The sequence below is a fragment of the Dreissena polymorpha genome, chromosome 3 (assembly GCF_020536995.1).
Source record: "Dreissena polymorpha isolate Duluth1 chromosome 3, UMN_Dpol_1.0, whole genome shotgun sequence".
NCBI lineage: Eukaryota > Metazoa > Mollusca > Bivalvia > Myida > Dreissenidae > Dreissena > Dreissena polymorpha.
The window spans coordinates 82,870,621-82,894,588 of NC_068357.1; the positions used below are offsets into that span (position 1 = coordinate 82,870,621).

At 33.5% G+C, this 23,968-nt stretch overlaps 1 protein-coding gene across 1 annotated transcript; it reads left to right on the forward strand.

The window, feature by feature from the left end:
* The first annotated feature begins 1,346 nt into the window (after nt 1–1,346).
* LOC127872365 (transient receptor potential cation channel subfamily M member-like 2) lies at nt 1,347–23,887 on the forward strand. The gene is made up of 11 exons (XM_052415696.1): nt 1,347–1,468; nt 7,489–7,568; nt 7,983–8,048; nt 8,730–8,835; nt 14,637–14,744; nt 14,958–15,057; nt 15,980–16,208; nt 16,394–16,444; nt 18,898–19,041; nt 22,214–22,342; nt 23,648–23,887. Exons 2-11 carry the CDS (start codon nt 7,515–7,517, stop codon nt 23,885–23,887), a joined length of 1,227 nt encoding a protein of 408 aa, XP_052271656.1. The 5' UTR covers nt 1,347–1,468; nt 7,489–7,514.
* The last annotated feature ends 81 nt before the right edge of the window (nt 23,888–23,968 follow it).

Here is a 23,968-nt window from a genome sequence, read left to right on the forward strand (position 1 = left end):
TGTAACATATGTTTATCAACATACTACAGTTGTACACATATAAAAATCATGCATACCCACTTTAATCAAGACATTATTAAACGTCTATTGTTGTTTTCATTTTAATTGCTGACCAGACACGAATCACACAAATAGGTTAAAATTGCAGCAAATTTATCACACGCCATAAAGTCCTCACCGGCTCCAACTGGATTGACTCGATTTTCTTATCGTCTCGAAGTCTCCACGAAGTACCATTTTTGTGATTGTCAGTCCCAATCACAATTGTCAACTCTTCTATTTTTGGCTCGAACTCGTTTCAGGTCACACACAGATGTCAATCGATAAGGCGCCCTTGATAAGTGTCCCGCGACGATTCATTTAAGAGTTGTTGCACGGTTGGCATCGAATAAATCGCTAATTTGTTGGAGTAAATACGGCAATTTGTATACAATATTGTCCTTTGTGTAAACAATATTATTACAATTTGTGCTAAAACGCTACCTTTATAAGTACATGAGCTTAAAGCAATTTCTTACAAACTGACACCCTAACGCATTTGTTTGTATTTCTATGTTATGTGTATGTTAATTTCATTGTATACTATATGTGTTTAATTGTGTGTTATATTTAAATTGAAAGCGCCTATGCATGTTTTGTATCTTTGCATTCATTCTTTCATGTAATTGTGCCTCTTAAAAATGTGTTGATCTACCGTACATTGATATTACTAGTATTATATGTGTCTGTCATAGTTGTTATACATTAATTATTTACATTATTTAATGATACTATATAAAATACCTATTTGCTTTATACTGATGCTTTATGACACAACAAACACACATATATGAATAAAACTGTGATAACAGCATACGTACGGTCAAAGGAAAGGCTTGGGGTGAACAGATATCAGATACTTTAATTTCTGACATATCAAATAATATCAGATACATGCACAATAATAACACAAATGTCTCATTACAAATTATAAATATACTGCAATATCGTTCAAATAAACAGTTAAAATGACAGGACCTTGACTTCATTTATCTCTTAACTTAAATAAACATCAAAGCATTGCATTAGTTCTTCTAATGCACTGGTCATAGTTTTATGTCTTGATTTCATGTTAAGTGTGTTTAATGTTAACCTCTATTATGTACTAACATGATCATATGCCATAAACAGATTTCCATAGGATGTCAAAAATGACCTTCATCAAAAAACTAGTTTTTTTTCCTATACTGACAGAACATGTAGTGAAGACAGATAATCAAACAACTTTAAATCTTGAGTGTCTGCTCTTGTCAGCAATTGTTAATCTATCTCGATAACGATAAGTGTTTTACCTGAAAGAGCAAACTACACCGACGTTATAAGTTTTCCAATTCAGCACTTGTTTAATAGCTGTCTAACACCGAAGTTGTGAACAACATAGATTTGCAGCAAATAAAATATATATAATATTTGAGATTTTTAGGATTAGGTAAGTACGCTTTTATTTTATAACTTCAATTACAATTGACTATAACTACAAATATGCAAATCAATGACTCTATTTAAATGTTTAATATTTCAACGAATGTATGTGAATCATGTACAAAAACCATATAGTTACTAATCATTTGATATATTGATGGTATTTAAAAAATATTCTTAGCAATTATCACACATTTAACTAAAATGTAAGCTTAAAACGTGTGCAATTAACTTAAGAAAAAGGGAAACATACCGTGCACTTTATAAAAGACCCATTCCGAACTTCTAATTTCAAGTTAATCGAGGAACGGATTGGAATGGAAATACACGCACAAAACATCGTAAATCTGTTGAATCGATTACATTGTATTCGATTTATGTTTAACTTTCAATATTTTCTGTGTGCTCATGTATACGAATATTGCATCTAAAGTAGAATACATGGTATAGTTTGTAAATGCATATCGAGGGTTGAAAGCGAAATATCCCCAAGTGACATTGTTTTTCAGAACATGATTTGTTTTAATTTTGCATCACTGCATATAGACATATCATATAATAAAACGTATTAATTATATGTAATCAATTTAAAAAAATAAGTCTTTTACTGCAATGTGAATCTGTAGATTATCATATTGGTGTGATGTTTTTGGTTGGTTAAAGTGTTTGTAAAATCAGGTAACCATTTCCGTGCAATTCGATTTGGATTGCTTCTGTGTTGGTGAAGTGTGAATAAATTAATAAACATTCTGTATGGATGTTAATTGCTTGAAATTGTGTTGTTGACAGGTTAATCAGTTCTGGTGTGCTGTGATTTGGTTCTTAACTGATTTGGTGAATTGTAATTCAGTAGGTAGCAATGCGATGTTGTTAGTTACTGATCAGGTGAAGTGTTAATCATTATGTTTCCACTCAGGTATGATGTGGTTTGGTCGTTATGTGTACTTGATTGATGTTGACCAGTACAAACCCTGTCAGGTGTTATTTATTTTGAATCTTTGTCAGGATATTTGTAAGTAACCATTCAGGATTGATGTGCTTTGGTTCGAATCTGTGAAAGTTGATGTAAATCGGTAAGTCACCAGTCAGGAGTGTTGTGATTTGATTGGTATCTGTGCCAGTCAATGTAAATGATTAGTAAACAATTCTGATGAGAAAACAGGATGGAGGTGGATGATACAATTCGCCTGTAATGTTATTCTGAATACGCCTTATGCGATATTAAGAAAGTTGTTTACAAACAAAGCTGGAAGATTTTAATGTGTTGTTAGTTGACAAGTTAATTGCAATATCTCCTGATTCAAAGCTAGACGACATTGCTTGCATAATCAGGGAAGAATGTTACGAACTATTCGGATCATCGTGGATTATGCATATTAACCATTTTTTTCCAACGACTAATACATTTCTAACTATGTCAGGAGACCTATTATTTTTTCGGTACAGAAATTATTTATATAGACCCATTAACTTATATAGTTTGGCACCCATAATCATTATTTAAACCTATTTGCTGTAAAATTACACAGAATGTGTTATATATCCAGACACGCAGGTCTTTTTTAATGATACCGCATACAGATCTATTGGTCGCACCTGAAATCATAGACCTCTGCGTAAAGAGAAGAGAGCCTGAGGCACGAGAAGTTCTCCAGTTTTTGACAGAATACCAGAAAGAAAACAGGAAAGTGAGGACGAAGATGAAATAGGGCAATGGGAATTGGATAGATGAGCAATTTATCAACATTTGCAGAAAGAAGGCCTACATCAACTTCAAAACACTCAAAAAACAGTCGACCCAAGGCCCTTGTTATAGCAGACGCTGACGGGAACAGCCTCATCGAGAGTAACTCAGTCCTGAACATGTTGAGTGAATAGTGCAGCGACCTATTCAACTAGCCCTAGTCACCTTCAGAATGATCCCAGACCACTAGCAGGCGATTAAAGATTTCCCATACTTTAGGCAGAGTTCGAGGTGCCAGTGCGCTGTCGGATGGTTGGATGTTAGAATTGAGAAGTCGAAGGTCATTGTTAGTAGCACCAACAACCCCAGCGCAGACATGAACGGCGAGAAACTGGAAGAAGTGACTTTCAGTTACTAAGGGAGCAACCCTATCCAAGGACGGTACCAGAAATCGAGGTCCGAATAAGAATCGCTATGGCAACTGCAACGATTGACAACTGCAGCGATTGGTATACTGAGAAGATTATGGACAAGCAGTTCCATCAGCTTTCCATCCAAGTTCAGGCTCTACAAGTCCCTCGAAGTCTTTATCCTACTGTACGGCTGCGATACCCGGACGCTTCACGCGGACACGGAACGCATGATACAGGCCTTTGAACACAAGTGCCTCCGAAGACTTCTCTGCGTCTCCTACATGGAGCACAAGACGAGTACATCCGGAACATGACAGCATCAATTATTGGCACGCGTCATAGTGACCGTCAAACGACGAAAACTGGTTTAGTTTGGACACATTACCAGGCACAACTCACTGTGCAAGACTGTGCTCCAGGGAACCCTATGAGTGGTTACCCGTCAGAAGAAACGCTGGATGGAAAACATGAAAGAATTGACGTCCCTTTTAATAAATGAGCTGCTCATAACAGCCCACACAGGACCTTACTTACGGATGATTATAATGATGATGCTTAATTAATTAAAATGTGTATGGGATAGGAGTTACAACGTACAATGAGTGTATCAATCCAATGGGAAGTAATTACTACTACCATTACTATGTCAACGAGATGTGAAGTAATTAGTAAGATCGGAGGTAATTCGTATCATGACAGTATATGTGAGATGCGAAGTAATCAGTTGCATGGCTGACTTAATGAGATAAGACATAGTTAGTACCATGACCGTCTCAATGAGATGGGAAGTAATTGGTTCCAGGACTATGTCAATTAGACGGGTAGTAATTAGTAGAATGACTCTGTCAGTGACATGGGTAGTAATTAGTATCATGACTGTGTAAATGAGACTGGAAGTAATTAGTACCATGACTGTATATATGAAATTGGAAGTAATTATTATCATTACTATGTGTTTGAGATCGGAAGTAATTAGTAACATTACAATCTTTATTCTGAAGGGAAGTAATGAGAACCATGGCTATGTTTGTTTGGCGTTAATTAGTTAGCACTTAGACTGTGTATATAGGGCGTAATTAGTACCTTCACTGTCTTAATGAGATGGAAAGTATATGCTACTATGACCATCTGTATGAATTTCAGAGTAATAAGTAGCATAACTGTTTTCTTGAGTTTTTTTAATTAGTTTGCACTACTGTTGACTGTTTTTGTGAGCGTGAGACTGGACGTTGTTGTAAAAATGACCACGTTTATGAGTTGGAAAGTTATGATTAGCGTGACATTTTGTGAGTTATTAAGTACTTGACTGTGATTGTGTCAGGGGAAGTTCTAACACTGTGTATGCAATGGTAAGTGCTAAGTACAATAAATGTGTTTTTGAAATATCATCTAGTCGATAAATAATTGTTTAATAAGAGATAATGATGGATGAATCATAGTTATGTGCCACATACAACATGCAAGCTTTATTTCATCTGTAATTGGTTTTCCCATATTATCGTATGTTAATTCGAAATAAAATTATATTCTTCATGACCAAAGCGATAGCTGTTTTGTGAAATATGAAACAGTTTAATGCATTTTGATACTATCATGCACTCAAATCAATAGTTCATTTTGCAAGCGAAACATCATACATTCGTGTTGCTGCTCATAATTTTTTAGATGTTAAACAGCTTCGTCTACTTGTGAAATATTGAGTCTGTACCTGCATACTGAAATACAGCTTACATTTTATACTCAGACACTGCTCGTATGCATTATTATGGATACTAACAGTTGTTGTTTTGTGCTTGAATTTTGTATACGAACTTTCAATAAGTGCAATAAAGAATGTTGACCTTCTTGAAGACGCTGTTTGAATGGACAAAATCTGCAAATGTATAAATCAATATGAGCGAATGTGTCAATAATGATAGCAACTCAACCTTGAATGTAAAATAAGTTTCATTGTGTTAGGATGGTTAAGCAAGTTGAAACAATAAATATCTTTTAATGCAATGTATTGTTTGAAGCACGCAAACCAACTAATTGTTATAATTTGCAAAAATGTTAGAGTGTGTCGTGTACAGATTTGCGTTAAAAGATCTTTTTTAATACGTGTTTGAGACATCTAAATAAATACATGAGTACAGTTCAAAGAAATATTAAGGCGATGTACAATAGCTATAAATTATCTTATACGAACGAAAAACGTTTGTGTATTTCGTTTCCAAATATAATTTAAAGAACCTATTTAAAAATGTAAAGTGCATTCAATTTTAAATAAATGGTATGAAGTGATCATTTCGTATAGTTTGTAAAGTCACTTAAAGTCCCTAAAAACAATAAGTTAAAAAAAAGTTTGTTTGTTTTCAAGGCGAAAAGGTTCTTAGTGCCATTATTTGCAAATTTATAATATTCCTATTTTTACAATCAAAACAAAACACTATTTAATATCAAATAAATACTCTAAACTGATGATGTGAGGTAGTAATAATATAACTAAGAAAATTTTCTCTCTAAACAGTGAGCAGATATATAGAAAATTCAGTGGGAAAATATTGCTATTGACATTTTTTGTAAATTACCTGATTTTTGCGAAACTATCAACAACAAAATTGATAAGATCAGACTGTTACCAATATAAAGTTGAAATTTAAAGCCTTTATTGTTAAAGTTGTTACTCCCAACCATTATAACCTTTTTCAGATTTTTTCAAATGCATATCGAGCTGTTTTTTTTTCAATCCTCGATATGTTCAGACGAGAAGTGCATAGCTACAATAAAATGTATATTCATTAACCGTGCAATATCAAATATTTGATTTTTATAAACCAGTTATCTTCAATACGTTCCAAAAACAACTTTTTATCAAATCTGTGGATTATTGTGTTTACTTATCATGTCAAAATATCTCGTCGTGAGCTTTGTGTTTTGATTAACTGATTACAACCGTGTGTGTTTTACTTATTTTTACTTAATTTCGTACTGATGTCTTCAAAATCATAATCTAAAAAATTGCTTAAGTGATCACGTTCGACCCACGGTCTACATAAGAGTGTATGGGAAATATTTAAAAAAAAACTAGTCTGTATGAATCGCTAAGTCACTATGTTTAAAGAACAGCACGAGATCGCATACCAGATGCAATCACACATACGATAATAATTACATCAGTCAAACGATTATCCTCTACTGCAAATTGTATGCAACTGCAGATTCCTATTGGCTCCATCATGACATTTTGACCTTTTTAGCATGTTATTCAGAAGTGAGTTAAATCGAACCTGTGTCAACAAATTAGGTCGCTAAATATTTGTTTAAAGTGTTTTTAAATAAAAATCTTTATTGAAAGTTCAGACTAAATTAACCTGGTCAGACATTATCAGCAGAAAAATACGTTTCTACTTGCATTGTATTGAAGGCAGTGGCGGTCCTTCTTCTTAAACATTACATAATGTAAACTTGTATGCCCGCTAGGGACACATTTTCTCTTAACTGATTCTTTTAGACAGCTATTTTAGAATGTCCAAATAAAACCACAGTACAACATGTACATCCAAAGAGCATACGCATATGTATTTTATTTAGAATATAGTGTATGTATGATATTACATGCACATAAACAAGTAAAACAACCTTATTAATGGGAACATATAATGTCAGCATGATCCGGCATATCAACGTATCAACTGACAATAATATACGCACTGTCTTGGTATACTGAGTTACGTATTACACGTGCGATAAATGAAGTTTGCTTTACTCCAAACATATGTTGTTTAAAGCATCTATTCCCTTCAAAATAACTATCGTCAATACCACGCATGTGATTCGTGCAAACAAAGGCGTATAATGCGTTTTGTCGTGGGACGAATTTGTATTATGTTCCTTTCTTTTTAAAAATTAAAACCTCCACACTATGAAAAAGTATGATTTGTTTTCTAGACAAAAAGGAGATTTAACCTTACAGAATGAGTACCGAGACACCACCACCACCACCACCACTGAGTGTGCGGTATGAACAGGTAGGAAATAATTATATTATTCTTAAATCAAAAGCACACTCATGAATTATTACAATATTTAACAGTATAAGCGAATTGTTGAATAAGTATGAGGATTACCAATTAATATTAATTAGATAAATATAATTTAAGTTTAAAAACATCCGGAGATAAATTCTTGTTTGCAACCGCTAGTCTTTTATTGTAAGAATGCATACAACTTGAAACCTTACCGGGGTCATATTTAACACATTCCTGTTGCTCGGTAAAATAGTCATTGTTATTCTAATTTTACGTTGTAATTTATTTATCGCTATTTTTTTATCAAAGAATATTACTTTACTGAATTAATATTGGGTATTATTTATGTTCTGTGAATACTTTAAAAATATACTATCTATAAATGTGTGTGTAGCATTTTATTATATTACTCAGGAGAAAGAAAAAGAAGACAGCGCCTTAGATGACATGGCCAAGTTCCTGAAGAATCGAATTTTGAAAGTATGTAGTTTTTCAACTTGCGAAACACATTAAAAATTACATCCTTTAAAAGCGACAACTAGTGGAACGCGCATTCAGTGTATATTCACTTTTTTATTCTAATAATAACGTATACATCAATTAAAATGTATTAATCTTCCTTTACATGTTTTTCGTGCAGCAATTAATAAACAAATTTGCCATTCATAATCTAATATATTGTATAATTATATTACCAAACCTATATGTTGTTAAGACATGTTACATCGTGGTTGTTAAGTCATTATATGGCTGATGTGATTATCACCCTTTATGCACATTTATGAAAAGGTTTTAACGTTGACATTGAAATATGTTGCTGACTTATTGCTAATCGAGAATTTCAAAAGTTTTCAAACATATAAACATGTATTTTAACCATGATCCTTATATAATCAAATAAGATGCTAGAATTGTTTTCTTTAATATTAAATTGTTTGTTATAGTAAGTGATAAGACATATGCGACAATGTATTACCATGGTTGTCAAGATTGACAACATGTTCTTCTAAATTAATATAAATTTCCATATTGGTGCAGGAATAAGACAAAATTTGAAGACAATTTCAGGTTGTTTATATTCGGGACTTCACCTAGCCTGCTTTTCATTACATATCAAATTCTTACAAGTGTATATCCTAATTCGTATTACAACGATTTTAGGGTGGTACACCTGCTGATACTAGTCTTCGCAATGTGGGAAGATTAATAAAAAAAAGTGTAAATATTGACCAGGAGAATCCATATAGAAAGGCTCCATATAGTTCAGGTATAGTCATCTTATGTATGAATATTAAGGTAATTTAATTCAATTCATGGGGTTCATATAAAGAACACAAATCAAGAGGATTTTCGTGGCATTATCATATCTGTATTTTATCACTTCTTGCTATAGAGATATAGTATTTCTACGTGTGGCGCTTAAAATATTGTAAATGTATTCGTAAATGATCATAAGTAAAATAAACTCATTTCATATACAGTTCACAGCGTATTTTCTTTATAATGAACTATTTATGCCACATGCCTTTGTAACATATGATCATAAATACTTTTAAAATTGTATCGTGCAAAAAATGTAATGATTTTTTAATCGTTGATATTTGGGTGTAAACACATGTCACTATCATACATGCATTTATATGTGTTCAATGAAGTAATTTCCAATGGCAGATCGATGGTTTTGATGGCAAAATATTTCCTTTTTATGTTTAACATTATGTCCGCCCTTTTCTCTCCGTCAGTCCTATCGTCCGTCGGATTTTTGCGTCGCGCCTAATTAAAAACAATTGATGCTGAATGCTGAAGAGCTAAACTCAACGAATTTATGACCTAGCATGCGCAACTCCATATCGTTGTTTGGATAAATGACATGTTTTAACCTGTGGTGCGGCTAATGCAAACACATATTACTGCTTTAGGGATAACAATTTTCAAACACATTTACCAGCGTTGAAACTGCGCACCTACAGATTTTGCTTAAGGTGTTTTGTATGGTGTACGAACTGGTTCAAAACTATCCTAAACCGTATCGTACGGTTTGTAAACCGTATCGGACGGTTTCCTAAACCGTATCGGACGGTTTACATACTTCTGAACCGCTCGTGCGTCTGTAAACCGTACCGGGCGATTTATTATGTGGATAACAAACCGTCCGATACACTTTAAATATAAACCGTCCGATACGGTTTCCTGGCGTAAATTATAGTTCGGCATAGGTTTTGAAGAGGAGTAAATCAAGCGATCAGAACACTCGTAACACCTTTTGAATGTGAAAAAATACTTTTTCAGTAACTTTTACTCGAGTGAATGTTCGATAATTTATTATTTGAACGCAAATAACTTTTTGTTTTTATAAATGCAAGAGCTCATTAGTTGGAACACTCATTTAGTGTCATATAATACAATACGTGTATTAACACGCTCTTGTCTACTTCTGACATGGCAGAAAAATGTGTGACATGTCAAAATCTGACATGTGTGGGGGAGTGACGTGTCGCTTAGGACTGAAACCACTGGTGTCCTGAGGGAATCGTGGACTCTTTGCTATTTTTATGTTGATGAACTAAATAATATTTTGATATTTGTTAATTTACGTTGACTATTATGTTCAAGGGGCCGGGTCTATAGGCTGTTAAATCTACTATAGTTATAATTATTGGGTTTAATATAACTGTTATGACACATGCATGTCACTGTAATAAATACATTTCTTATATTATTTTACTACGACCTTTCCGAGGCCATGGCGTTTTTATTGCTTTCACACTACATCCCCAAGGCGTTCACACCGCGATCATCCACGACGCTACGGCGACTCCGTTGCGTTCTTTGGGCGTTCACGACGACTTTTCCACGACCATGAGTTTCCGTCGGCGATTTCAATGCAACCGTACAGCATCCATGCCGCGTTCATGAAAACCATTTGGTTTTCGAAACATTTTCCATTCGCAAGTCTAGTCACAAGGTGTGTAGACGCGCATTTTATGAAAATCCCTTCAATTTGCACAGCGTTAGCCCAGGAACGACTGGAGAATACAAAAACAAGTTAATAACTGACTTACCGAAGCTTAAATGCGGACACTAAAACTAAGGTTGTAGGCAGGCGATCCAACCACTCGGCCAATAATGCTTTGATAACATTGTAGGCCTACCTATTAGATTACATTTTTATGTTAAAACTCAATCGAAAGCTTTTCAATTCTACAAAACTAAATTGATTTACCATTTAAATTATTATTGCACTCGTTCCCGTTAATATGAAGTCTCTACGGCGTCCTTCTCGTTGCTACAGCGTTGCTTCTACGACCAGTGCGACCTCACGGCGATCCCATGGCGCACTGGACAGGACGCAATGAGGACGCTGTTCCTCGTCGTTTACTTTTAACATGTTAAAAACAGTCGCCGCCGGTATGTGTCCTTAGGTATCCTAAGGCGTCCTTGGGGTCCCCACTGCGTTCTCATCACGACCCAATGACGTCCATGGCGATTCTACTGCGTCCTGAGTCGCCGTGAGAACGCAGCAAGGACGTCACTCCGGTGTGACGGCGGTATCAGGTTTTTAGGCAGGGTCTTTCGTAGTTCCTGGTGTTTAAACCGTATCAAATGGTTTATGCGCACGAACGGTCCAAAACTTTCCTTAACCGCCGTTAACCGTGTCGGACGGTTTGTTAACGATACGGTTTATACACCGTACGATACGGTTTAGAATAGTTTTGGACCAGTTCGTACACCATAGTTTTGCCTGGAGTAATTGATTTTTGTATAGCATACAAATGACATGTTTTGAATTTTTCGCGCGGAACTCACATCGGTTTGCTGCTCGACAGTTGAGATAAAACAAATGCGACTTATTGTGGTTTTCCATAAAAGCAAAGTTATGGCACTTTTTAATTTAACTCGTACTTTTAAAACATTTTTCGTGCGTTACGCAAAGCTTATTTCCTCTACAGTGGCAAAAGTGTACAAACATATGTACCCATATTTGAAGCCTTTTACATCCGTATGTCTATTACGGGTTAAGCTTAGTACAGCATTTTCTGACCTCGTCAACCCCGGGTCGATCCCTTATCTCGGCGCATGTGAGCTTGGTCGATGGTCACCATACCAGACAGGTGTTTTTTTCTGGTATTTCGGTTTACTTTTCACATTACAAGTCCAACCAAACATGGTTATGATTCAGTAAACGTCTTATTAATTGTTGCCTCAGGCTTTGAAGTGAAAGCGTTGAATGCATAAATTGGCTGAAAATAAAAACAGTACTTCCCATCTTAAAACATTAATAAGCACACACGTAATTTGAAAAGCGACACATGTTGACACAATGTAGTTCTCGTAATATTTGAGGGCATACATGCGATATTAAATTATACCAAAAATATATCTCCTTCGCCATAATGGATGTGTTTTAGTTGCTCCATCGTTGAATTTTAGTTTTTAAATTATTATCTTTTGAATGCTGACTTAAGTTTGTAATTGTTTAACATGTAGAAATCCAGACTACCAAATCGGTTATATCCATTTTGTTATTAAAATGAATACAAAACAATAGCTCGGCACCAAGACATAATTAAATGATAAAAATGTATCTTTTCATATTATTTAGAGTGAAAAGCTTTCTTGGTTATTGTTTATTGGATTTCGCCGCTCATTCACCGCCAAGCACTCGTGTAAGTGTAGTTCTTATACAGTTTGCTTGGATATGTTTATCCCAATTAGGAATATGACATTTATCCACGAAATGTAGAATTGTAGTGTAAATAAATTTTAAATTATAATACTTTTTGTTCCCTTTAAAACATTAAAAACATACTTGATATAACACAGCACTTACAATTTAATGGCTTGAATATTCTTTCTTATTCATTAAAAAAATCAAAAAATCATTAGTATGAAGTTGTACATGCCTCATAAGTATAAACTTCTCTGGTATTGGCAGAAGGGGGAGAACATTTAAAATGGAAGAAGGTACACACATCCTGCAAATGTAAAAGCGAAACAGAACATCCATAACATTTGACTTTGAAGTGCTACGTTTACCTTGTGCATTATTTGAATTTCGAGCTTGAAATTTCACTGAAGAACGAAACGAAATGTAAGTGGCACATCCCATTCTAATGCAAATATAAACATTATTCGAGGCTATAAGAAATTACACATTGGAACGAAAATTCATTATCTTTGACCTTAAATTGTGCCCTAAACATTTAACTTATCAACTTTCAATTTTTACGTAACATATTGCATAACAATATTGACTACAGAGCAAAAGTAAATTTAAAATTCTACCAGGGTTTAGATAGGTTTAAGGCGGAAACATATATAATGATCTTTGATATTTAACAGTAAGTTTGACCTTTCATATAGGGGTATTGGAACATAAAAAATGCTGATTAAAATAATTTTGTAAAATATAATTAAACCATCTTCAGGTATATAAAACACACACAGTGAAATCGAAATACGGACGAACTAACCACCCATAATCTCCCACCGCCTGAAAGACATTGTGACTTACATTCGCCGTTCTTTGGAGACACAAAAATGTTGATCGTGCTTTGTTGTGTGGTCATTCAAGGGCACACATCAATACCAGTGATCTAAATGTTAAAATTTATTGATGCATTATTTGTCAATGGCAGTCACAAAAATTGTATTTTATCAAGATTTAAGTCAATTCTTTTAAAGTTTATGTATACATACCATATACTATAGCAACAGATTATGTATTTTACAGCGGCATTGGCATATTGTGTCAATATCAATATTCAACTCGTTAAATATTATACATTTAACACCAGCGACATAGTCAGTACAAATGTTGTATAAACCTTCTGTAGTAGTTTTATTCAAGGCAACATGAGGTTACTCTGACAACTTAACAATGAACATAAACAATTTTTAAATCGTGGATCATCGTCTTCGGTAAACGCATACACCAGTTAGGTTGCTAACAGTACATATAGCCATAAATTAAGCAAAAATGACGCGCAAGAAAATGACTTTAACTTTATTGCAATTAAGTACAAACAATATAATACGTTATAAAATCTATTAAATTGGTCTTTAATTACTCAATTGTTAAAATAGATCAGAGTAACAAAGTAACAACTCTCTGAGGCACTATGAAATAGACTTTTAAGTACGTATGAATAGAATGTTAATTTATGTTAATTTGTAACTTGCACATGAATATATTTTTATTTATTTGTTAAATTTTAATTCATACTAAACTACATACACATTAAGTTATTTAATATTGAGACAATTTTCAGAAATCCCAGTGCTGAATATTCGAAAACAACTTACTTTTATTCTCATGCGAGAGGTAGTACTCTAGCTGTTTAAACCAGTGTATTCTTAACTTACGTTGCGTTTATTGCATAAACATCAACAGGGTGCAGGATCACGTGGGTTCACACTTAAATATTCACGGATAAAAACACACCGGTAAGTGGTGTTTTTTTAAACTTAAAAACAATTTAAAACAATTGTTCTAAAGAATTTAAACTAGTGCATAAAAGACAGTTTTGTATGCTGCTTATTGCAATATGAAATACGTTCTCAACCTGTCAAAATTTTGGAACCAATTTCAGACGTATTCAATAATTTATTCTTAAATCTTAATATATCGACACAAACTGGAAGCAAAACTGTCTTTTATGCAATATAGATTTTTGCAAATTTAGTTCAATATCTTGAGATATTTGCAAAGATATCTTGCCGGTGTGTGGTACATTCTGTCCAGCCCGTGTGTATACCCTTGTGAACCCCTTTGATCCTGACCATGATCCATATACCTTCTAATACAAGTAGTGAATGACATTCACTTTGTACTATATTTATGATAATTAAGATTTAACTTTAAGTATGTCCCTAAAGAACAAACATGAAATATATGTTGGACAAATTCCCTATTATCTAAGTGTCGTTGTCTTTAATAAATAAAACATTCGTACGCAAAGACGCGACAAAAGAGAAATGTTCGCTGATAACACGACGATTACTCCTAAACAGAAGATTATAATAAATTGTGCGTTTTATTTGAAAATAGTATTATTTTTATTTCAGAAAGTACAGAGGAAGTAGGGACGCCATTAGATCAATTCATATTTTCAGTTCTATTTGAAACGTCTAAGAAAGCAGAAGACGCTTTGAAGAAATGCAATGATAAGATAGGTGGGTCATACATTAGTCTTTTACTTTCATATGCCTAATACATGTTTCATAATTTGAGATTGGTGTGACATGTTAATGAAAAATATTTATGAAAAAAAATCTAACGAAGAAAATAATAACGATATATTGTTTTGTACGCAATATTCTCTCATTTCAACTGTATCAATGGTAACTCATACACATTGTAACTGTAACTTAAGCATGATGTTTAAGGCGCAGCCTTGATTGCGAGTTCTCTTCTAAAGACAGTTTCCAAACTCACAAAAAGGGAGGCGGAATTCGACTTGTCGGCGAACATAATGACAAACTCCAGGTCTGTTTCGCTTTTATAATGGATAATACATTCGTGAATGTCAACATTGATGTCCTAAATTTAATTTTCGTAAGAGATTACAACGTTGTATTGAACGACATAATTGGATGTTACCCCTTTTTCTAATTTTGATGAGTTGATGCATAACGTATTTTGTCGTGTTTTGCTCACTTGAACATAGTCGCAGTGGTTTTGATCATGCGAACAAATCTTACATTGGATGCCGATTGTGATTGTCCGCGAAAACATACTTTTGCATTGCTTGTGTTTCACAAATAATTGTTATTCCATCATGCAGAGAAGAATTTTTGTAGAGGATATTTGTTTAATTCCGGGAAAGATCATCTTTGATTTTATGCTGAGTCATACAACTATTATGTTCGTGAGTGTAGTAGCATAGAATGAAAATATTCAATATTTACGACCACAAATAAAATATAAGAAATCGAGCACACTTAATTCAACAACGTTTAGTTTATATCGTGTTTTTACGAGACAGATAATGGAAACTTGTTACCCTGTGTAAAGCCTCAATAAGACACGTTTGCCACATCTATCATTATTTAATTCTTCCGATTAGAAATATTTATTTGATACATTTTTCGCTTGGAAATTTGTTTTGCACTATGCTGACTAAATTTTAGAATGTTGTAATTGTCTCATTTGTCATTCACCGCGAAAACAAATACAAATTATACTTCACACGATATGTGTTAAATGTTGGTTAATGACTTTGCAACGTTTTGTTACAAAAAGCACGGTTTCTAATCGTTAAAAAAACGTTAAGAATTTGCATAATACTGGTGGGGAAGAGTTCGCTGTCGGCTGTGACAAGTTCTGAAAATAAAATCATGGTATTAAGTTAAGTGATATCATGTTATTATTATGACGGGGGTTAAACAAAATGTGCATTATTTTGTAGAAATTACGAAATGAAGGCTTGCGACTATTTGGCAGATTATTTTAACAAAGATCGAGAACATGCTTACAGCATGCTCACTCAAAAGCTTGAAAAACCATTAAGTTCAATCAATGCGTGGGAATTGGCATACGCAACTCATCTGAAGACGTTCATGGGTCAAACTTGTTGTCAAACCAAACTCAAGATAATTTGGAGAGGTAGAATGGCAACATTTACGCCGTGGTGGCAGGTACCATATAAGATGTTTTTTTTTTGCTATATTCATATAAAATGCAAGCTGTATTAAAGATACGCGATTGATTGATTCTTTTGCTGATTTGCTCTTAGGTTGAATGGGAATAATATATTCCGAATTTAAACATGTTTTTACAACGGTTTTTATTTAAGGTTAACTTCTTATTTATTATTTTTTAGATCGTGATGGCCCTTTTTCTCCCTTTTCTGGTGACCACAATCACGTTTACGGTAAAAATTAACTGTTTCTATCTTTTGTGTCATCGTTTACCGTATATTGAACATTACTGGTTGATATATTCACGGTAAATAAGGCATATTCCAGTCATAAATTGAAACCTGATAAGACAATCACTTACACGTGAACCAATGCAACGCGAGATCTGTTATGAAATTAAAACCTGTTGTCATGAAAATACTATTTATCATCCTTTTAAATCGTGTTATAAGCATGTACTGCAAGATCTTAGTTTTGGCACACCGCTGCTGGATGCAAGACTTGCCTTTCCATCTTATTTGGTCCGTTGTTTCTGCCAGATGTGGGTTAAATAATGTGTAGCCGCCACAAAGTATTTTGTTTTTACGTAGAGAAACGCTCTTTGATTGAGGAAATCCGTTTCAGTGAGATGTATTTATTTTAATGATGATCTTTTATACAATAGTTTTTGTTTTCTTCTGTTTTAAAGAATTTTTATAATGCTCCCTAGAAGGAGCCCTATAACTATGTTTGAGTCGTTTTTGATTTCTTAAAATATGCAATGACAATTTGTTTAAATGGAGTGCCGGTATAAATTAATTTCCTTCTGCTGACAGTACAAACAATGTGTTTACGAAGAAACATTTGTATAAAGCAATTTATAACACCATTTTCATTTCCATTCAAAGCTATGCTAATAAATTTAAACTTTGTTTAGAACAATCAAAGTGGATATGGTAATTGTATGACCTTCGATTGACGATTACGTGCGATTGTCATAGAAATCCTTTTAACCCACTTTTACAGCTCATTCTGTTGATTAAAGCCCCGTTGATTAAATTTCTGCTGTAAACAACGGTACGAACACTTTTTCGACAAAATGACGTCAGAAATCAAGCGAAAATATCCATTTAAACTAACTTTGTTTAAATAAAAAGGTTAACTGAATAAAAAAGTGGGATAAATAGAATGTCATCATTTAATTCCAATATACACAGAGAATAATAGATTAGTGTTGATTATAGATGAGGTTTATTATGCTCGGCACGAAAACGAAAAAGCACTCGCAAAAGCTCGTGATTTTTGTTTTCTAAACCTCGCATGATAAACCTGATCTATAATCAACACTAACCTATTATTCTCTATGTATTTTGGAATTAAATGGTGACATGTTTTCAACAACTCATCTCGGTGTTTTTGTCGAGCAAGGTAGACTATCGTTCTATCGTCGCATAATTGTTACGGCTTTGTGTTTTTTACAAGTTGCTCAATGGTATTGCGCATGTTGTTTACAAATAATTTACTTATTATACATAACTTAATTCTAGCTCAAACTTATCAAAATTAAAGTATTTTCATATAACACATAAAAGGAGTCATTGCGTAACCATGTTTAAACCCAAAATGATGTAAATGATGAGAACACAATATAACCGAATTTCAACTAACATGCCAATTTTAGAATAAAATATTCATATATCGTTTCGTACGGGTCCATCGACTTAGCATAAGCTTTGACAAACCCGACAGGTAATAAAGGCATATGCTCGTAAAGTACCTTAATAAAGCGTTTTTTATATCGTTGATCAGTAGCCATTTATATAAACTGGATATCTCCAATCAAGCGAATACATTTTTGAAAACACTAGATAGTTTGGTCTGGCTATATATTGGCTATCAGATGTAACAAAGGTTATCTTTATGACATACATTATTTTTGTTACACCAGATATCAGCACTTGTGAAGGCAAAACGGAAAAATACACTATGTATGTTATATAACGATATTACAAAACACACGTGTGCTTGGTTGTTTTCAACTATCGCTGTTTATTAAACAGGGGATGTGTTTTGAAAACAAAACAAGCCGATCGTTTTCATTGCCATTTTAAAAAACTGCAATTTACACAAAAGCTCATTGGCGAACTATGAGTGCATATTGATTGACCATACTTTCAAAGTATTTGTTTCAACCTAAGTTTAAACCACAAAAACTTTGCACTTAGCTACATTGCTTATACACTACGCAGTTTTATATCTAGGAATGTTTTTAAGAGAAATATGTCTGTTATTTTGTCCTATGTAGGTTCATGTATAACTTGTTCAGGCATAAATAACTATGGGATGACGTTATAATTACACTATCATACATTATGTTTTCCAATGTCTAGCATTAACAGCCATGTTACATAAAAAACTAAATTTCAAAAATATTCTTACTACCATCAATTCTATAAATAACATGAACATGTGTTTTTTATTCTCTCTTTTGTTCAGATGTTGCTTTTTTGCAGCATTTGATTAAAAATTCATATAAATAATTGTTAAAACAATATCCACATTGACCTTATTCGTCAAAAGGATGCCCACTTTTGATACGTTAACCAGACTATGTTGAACTTATCTAATTTATGGATGTATGCATTATTTGAACCCTCCACAATATCCCAACTTACGAAATATAAAGAAAACATGTTTTCATTTAAAGGATACAGCGAATGGAGATCGTGTATACAAGTATTCCTCAGTCAAAATGTTTACGTGCAAAAGGAAAGGGGGAAGCGACATTGGCTTTTTAGACGCTCTAAACAAATTGTATACAGCTCCCATTTCTGTGTTTACGACCAATACCGTAAGTTTATACCATATAATATTTACATATTGGGTAATGACGTGATAGTCTAGATGGCGACGTCCATGCCGAGACAGGTATTTTAAGCCGTTTTAAACCCTTTATTTATTTTGCTTGATTTTTAAATGACGCTTCATTTCCAGCCATATCGGTTACGAAGTGATAAGCGCTTATTTCGTAGTAACATTCGCTTTATATCTCAACTGTACTTGCTAAGAATTGTCGGAGTGGTGCTCTAATTAGGTAATCTCGCTAAAAAATTTCTCAACGGAGTAAAGTCGAAATATAGAGCGAATATTACCACGAATGATATGGCTGGAAAGTTAGCTGCATTAAAAAAAATAATACAAGTTATACAAGGTATAAATCGGCGATAACTACCTGTCTCGAGATAGACTTCGCCATCTTGGAAATCACGTGATTCCCCCTCTGATTTATAACAAGGTAAACTGTTATTTGTTTAAATAAATGAATAGCAAATACAGGTGTGTTACGTGAACTATCATCATTTAATTTATGCTTTCCGGTGTTTTGTATAGAACTATCCGTGAATTAAAACTGATTATTCACTGTTTCCAACAGTGAACATTAACAGTTAAAATAATCCATACTTTTTAATGCTATACGGTGAAATGACGTCGTTTTCATGACGTAACGACGTCATTTTTTCTGCCAAAAACAATAATGATTGACGTCGCTCTGGAGAGCGGCGACTAGTATGTAATGCATTTTTTTCGCTTATGGGAGGAGAAGTTATTTTACGGATCAATGTATATATTTTTGTTTAAAAAAAATCTTGCATAGTGGTGATTTTTTGTGTAAATTAGTGTAAATGAGTACTGCATTTGTGCCTATTACATTTATTACAACATTTATTGTCAATAATGCAAAGCTAATTGTTTTAATTAATAACTGATCCACAACTGATCATTGGGGAAATATCACAGGGACTGGGCAAATACGCGAAACTTTCTGGTTTTGTATAAAAAAAAAACATAATTAAAATATATTTATTTTGTGGTTTTTCTAATTTGTTTATTTAGTGGAGAATCAATGTAGTACGATATTTGACGACCTATCGCGCAAGCAAGTATATTGGAAGGCGTAGTGGTACGAAAACGTACAATGTATTAGTTTATTAATAGACATATAATTACGATCGCTATGCACAACCTAACCAAATAGCAGTACATAAATTACATCAGCAGGAATAGCTCAGTTGGGAGAGCGTTAGACTGAAGTTGTTTACGCAACAATCATCTAAAGGCCCCCGGTTAAATCCCGGGTTCCGGCACGAACGGAACAGTTCGGCGGCTGACAATTTGTTTCAGTCAGGTTAATAAATATAATGAATTATTATTTAATGTAGACATTTTAAAATCCATTTTAATACAATTGGACATGTTTATTAAAATTACTGGATGCCGCGTGGTGACAACGTTAATTAAAATTTCTTACATCACTTAAGAACTATCCCTACCACAAATAGAGCGCGACACGTATTATTAATTATAACAATGAGCTGCGATAAAGGAAGCAGTCGCTTATCAAGGAGGAGCTGTGTCCCAGCAACCCGTTTCCCTAGAATCAAGAACTCCTCGGAGTTTTTTTTAAGAACCACATATAGAGCGCGAAGCGCGACACCTATTACTTTCCAGGTGGTATGGGCCCTTTAGCATTATCCGACCATTACGTCCATAGTTTTCTTCCTTAGAATTTGAGAAATGTTGAAATCGTTGTTCGAAGTCCAAAATTTTCATCCGATTGTTCCCAAACTTGCACAGGTTTTTTTTATCAATGAGGACCCAACCCAAACTCTATATGAGCAATATCGGACCATAAGTCCAGAATTATGTCTCTTTGAATTCAAAAATAAAAGTGAAAAACTGCTTGGTTAGGTGATTATGTCAACATTTTTCATCAGACTCTTTCCAAACTTACAGTGTCTTCATATCAATGAGCATTTTTACCTCATTTAAAATGAGTAACATCGGGACAATAAGTCCAGATTTTTTTCTATTAAGTTTGATAAAATAAACAATTTCCACTTGTTTAAAAGATTTCACAACTTTCGTCTGAATCTTTCCAAACTTGTCAAGTGTTTTTATATCAGTATTACTCGAACCCTATTGAAAATGATGAATATCGGAGCAATAAATCTATTATGATCTTTTACTGAATTTCAAAGTATTGTGATATGCAGCTGTTTAATGCAAATTACAATTTTCATTCAATTTGTTTTCAAACTTTTACAGTGTTTTCATATCAATGAGACTCAACCCCTATTGTAAATGAGCAACGTAAGAATACGTTCAGAATTATCTCCCCTTGAAATTGAGAAAAATATGAAATTACGCTTACAAGATGAAGCAGATTTTTTAAAACCTACTCAGTTCTGTTTTATTAATGAAAACTGCACACGGATGCCAGTAAAGAAAAGGAAACCAATGTAAATTAAATGAACTATGACATATTTGAGGGTTACAACACAAAATCATAGATAATGGTTATTTGGGGGTTATAACACAACATCATAAATAATGGTTATTTGGTGGTTTTAACACAAAATTATAGATAATGGTTATACCAGTATCTTTTTCTATTTTGTTTAAAATAATCGGCCAATATATTAATATTTACAGTAGAAAAAAAATCGTTCCATGTAACTTCATTGAGTGCCTTTTACACTGAACTTCCCGATGCCCTTTGATGCTTTGCATCAATACTTGAGCGCTCTATAACCGGTTTAAACCCCCAATGCTTTGCATTGACCGTTCCAAGGCGGTGACCCCAGCTTTATTCATATTTTGTGTTTATGTTGGTTTGTATTGTGCTGTATTGTGCTGTTTTGTACTGTTTGGGCAATCGGTCACTTGCCTTAAATAAAGGACCAACTAATTGTTTTTAATGAGAATTCAATACTGCTCCAGCAGTTGGAGTTTCACTTCTTTATATTATCTTGTATATAGCATGTGATAAAACTAAATTTGTTAGATTTGGTGGAATATTGATTTTAATTCACTCGGGATAATAGAAAAAGTGTATTTGTTTGATCGCAAGTGATTTAAAATCGATATTCCACCAAAATCAACAAATGTAATCTTCTGAATAACAGTTTTTCGTACTATCTAAAATGAACTCTTTTTACAGAAAAAGTTCGATTGTTTTGTAGATTTCTTACCTGCTTTTCCTGTGGCTGTTTTCCTATTTTGTACTAGTGGAATTGGAAGCGCGCGTCACAACTATAGAGTATGTCCTGTGGGGCTGGTCGTTCACGATGCTTTGCGAGGAACTTAGACAGGTACTATGAATATGATCAGAAATGTAATATTTGAAATAGAATCAATCATGTACCAAACCGCTAGTCGACTTACTTATAACAAGTGATAGTCATCCACTGCTTTTGTGTAGACATATTTTCAAATTGACAATACCGAATAGCACGTTATCAATGTTCACGAAAATGCATATTGACTTATACAACATTTAAGCCACCGTAAAAATCAACGTACACGTAATTGAATTCAAAAACAAATGTTTATGATGTAAATATTCAGCATCAAATATACATGGTTGAAAGAAATCAACGACAACTGATTTTACATGAATGTATCGTTTCTAACCTTATAACAAGTGTTGTAACATAAATGACAACAGTGTAACTTTAACGCTGATCCCAACTTTAATATGTATTAATGTCATGTTAATTGTATTGTCCTGTATATTATTGGCGCTTGCCTTAAATACATGCTTTACTTATAGTTGCTTTAAAGTTTATGACATGAAGTTTGATAAAGGACGTATCCTGACTATAATTTTGGCAAACATACAAACAACTTATTTTTTGTAATAAGGTGTATATAGCATTTTGTTTCAAATAGTTAATATGGAGAAGCAAAATATAATAATACCTTCGTTTGACCATTTGTTGGACTGCAGAAACGTGTTCTAAAAATGACGTATAAATGTACCCATACCAATAAGGCAAATGCGTATAGTTTAGTATACATACATAATTTGTACATTTCATATTTAAAATGTCCATCGTGGACCAACTCATTAACAAATAACTGGCTCAATGCTGCGAGTGTTCATAAACAACAATAATTGACCTAGAAAAACTAACTATAAATGCAGAATATTAACAAGTCATTTATTGATAAAAGAACAGTCGTCCAGAGATGATGCATCAACCACGCTTCTTGTCATGATAGCTCTTTGTTTCTTTACTTCACAAATAGAAATCTGAGAATTCATCTTAGAGTGTATGCGCTTAGGACTACAAATGTTCATGCAAATATACAAAATCAGTCGTTTAATGTTTTAATGTTTAATTTGATTGTCCCCTAGCTGCGTTTTTGTTAGCTAGACCAATATATTGTATAAAACAGTATGTGTGTGTTTGAGCAAACGCATGATACATGATGAATGTTAAACTCAATTTAAAAAAAAATCATATTATACGGTTTACATCTTATGATTCTTGGAAAATAAAACACGATTATATAATTACCAAGTGATTGTAGTGTTTTCGTTTGCTCTGAAAGTAGTATAAAATTCGAATAGTTGAAAATGATATGCTAAAACACGAATTTAAACATTCCAGTTGGTCACCAGTCAAGGGAGAACACCCCTGAAGAAAATTTGGTGTTGGTATGTTTCTAACTGGAACAAATACGACCTGGCAACTTTCCTGGTCGGTATGGCTTCGGTAGTTATGCGCTTAACGGTAAAGGAGGAGGATGGATTATTCGACTATGTTAGATATTTATACAGGCAAGCACCTTGCACAAATTTATTTATTAGGAATCTTTGTGGCTTGAATATTGGTTTATTAATGCTTTAGTAATAATGGATTATAATCAGTGTGTCAATTTAAATTAAATTACCGAATTTCGAAATTGTACTATGACCTGATAATGAAGTT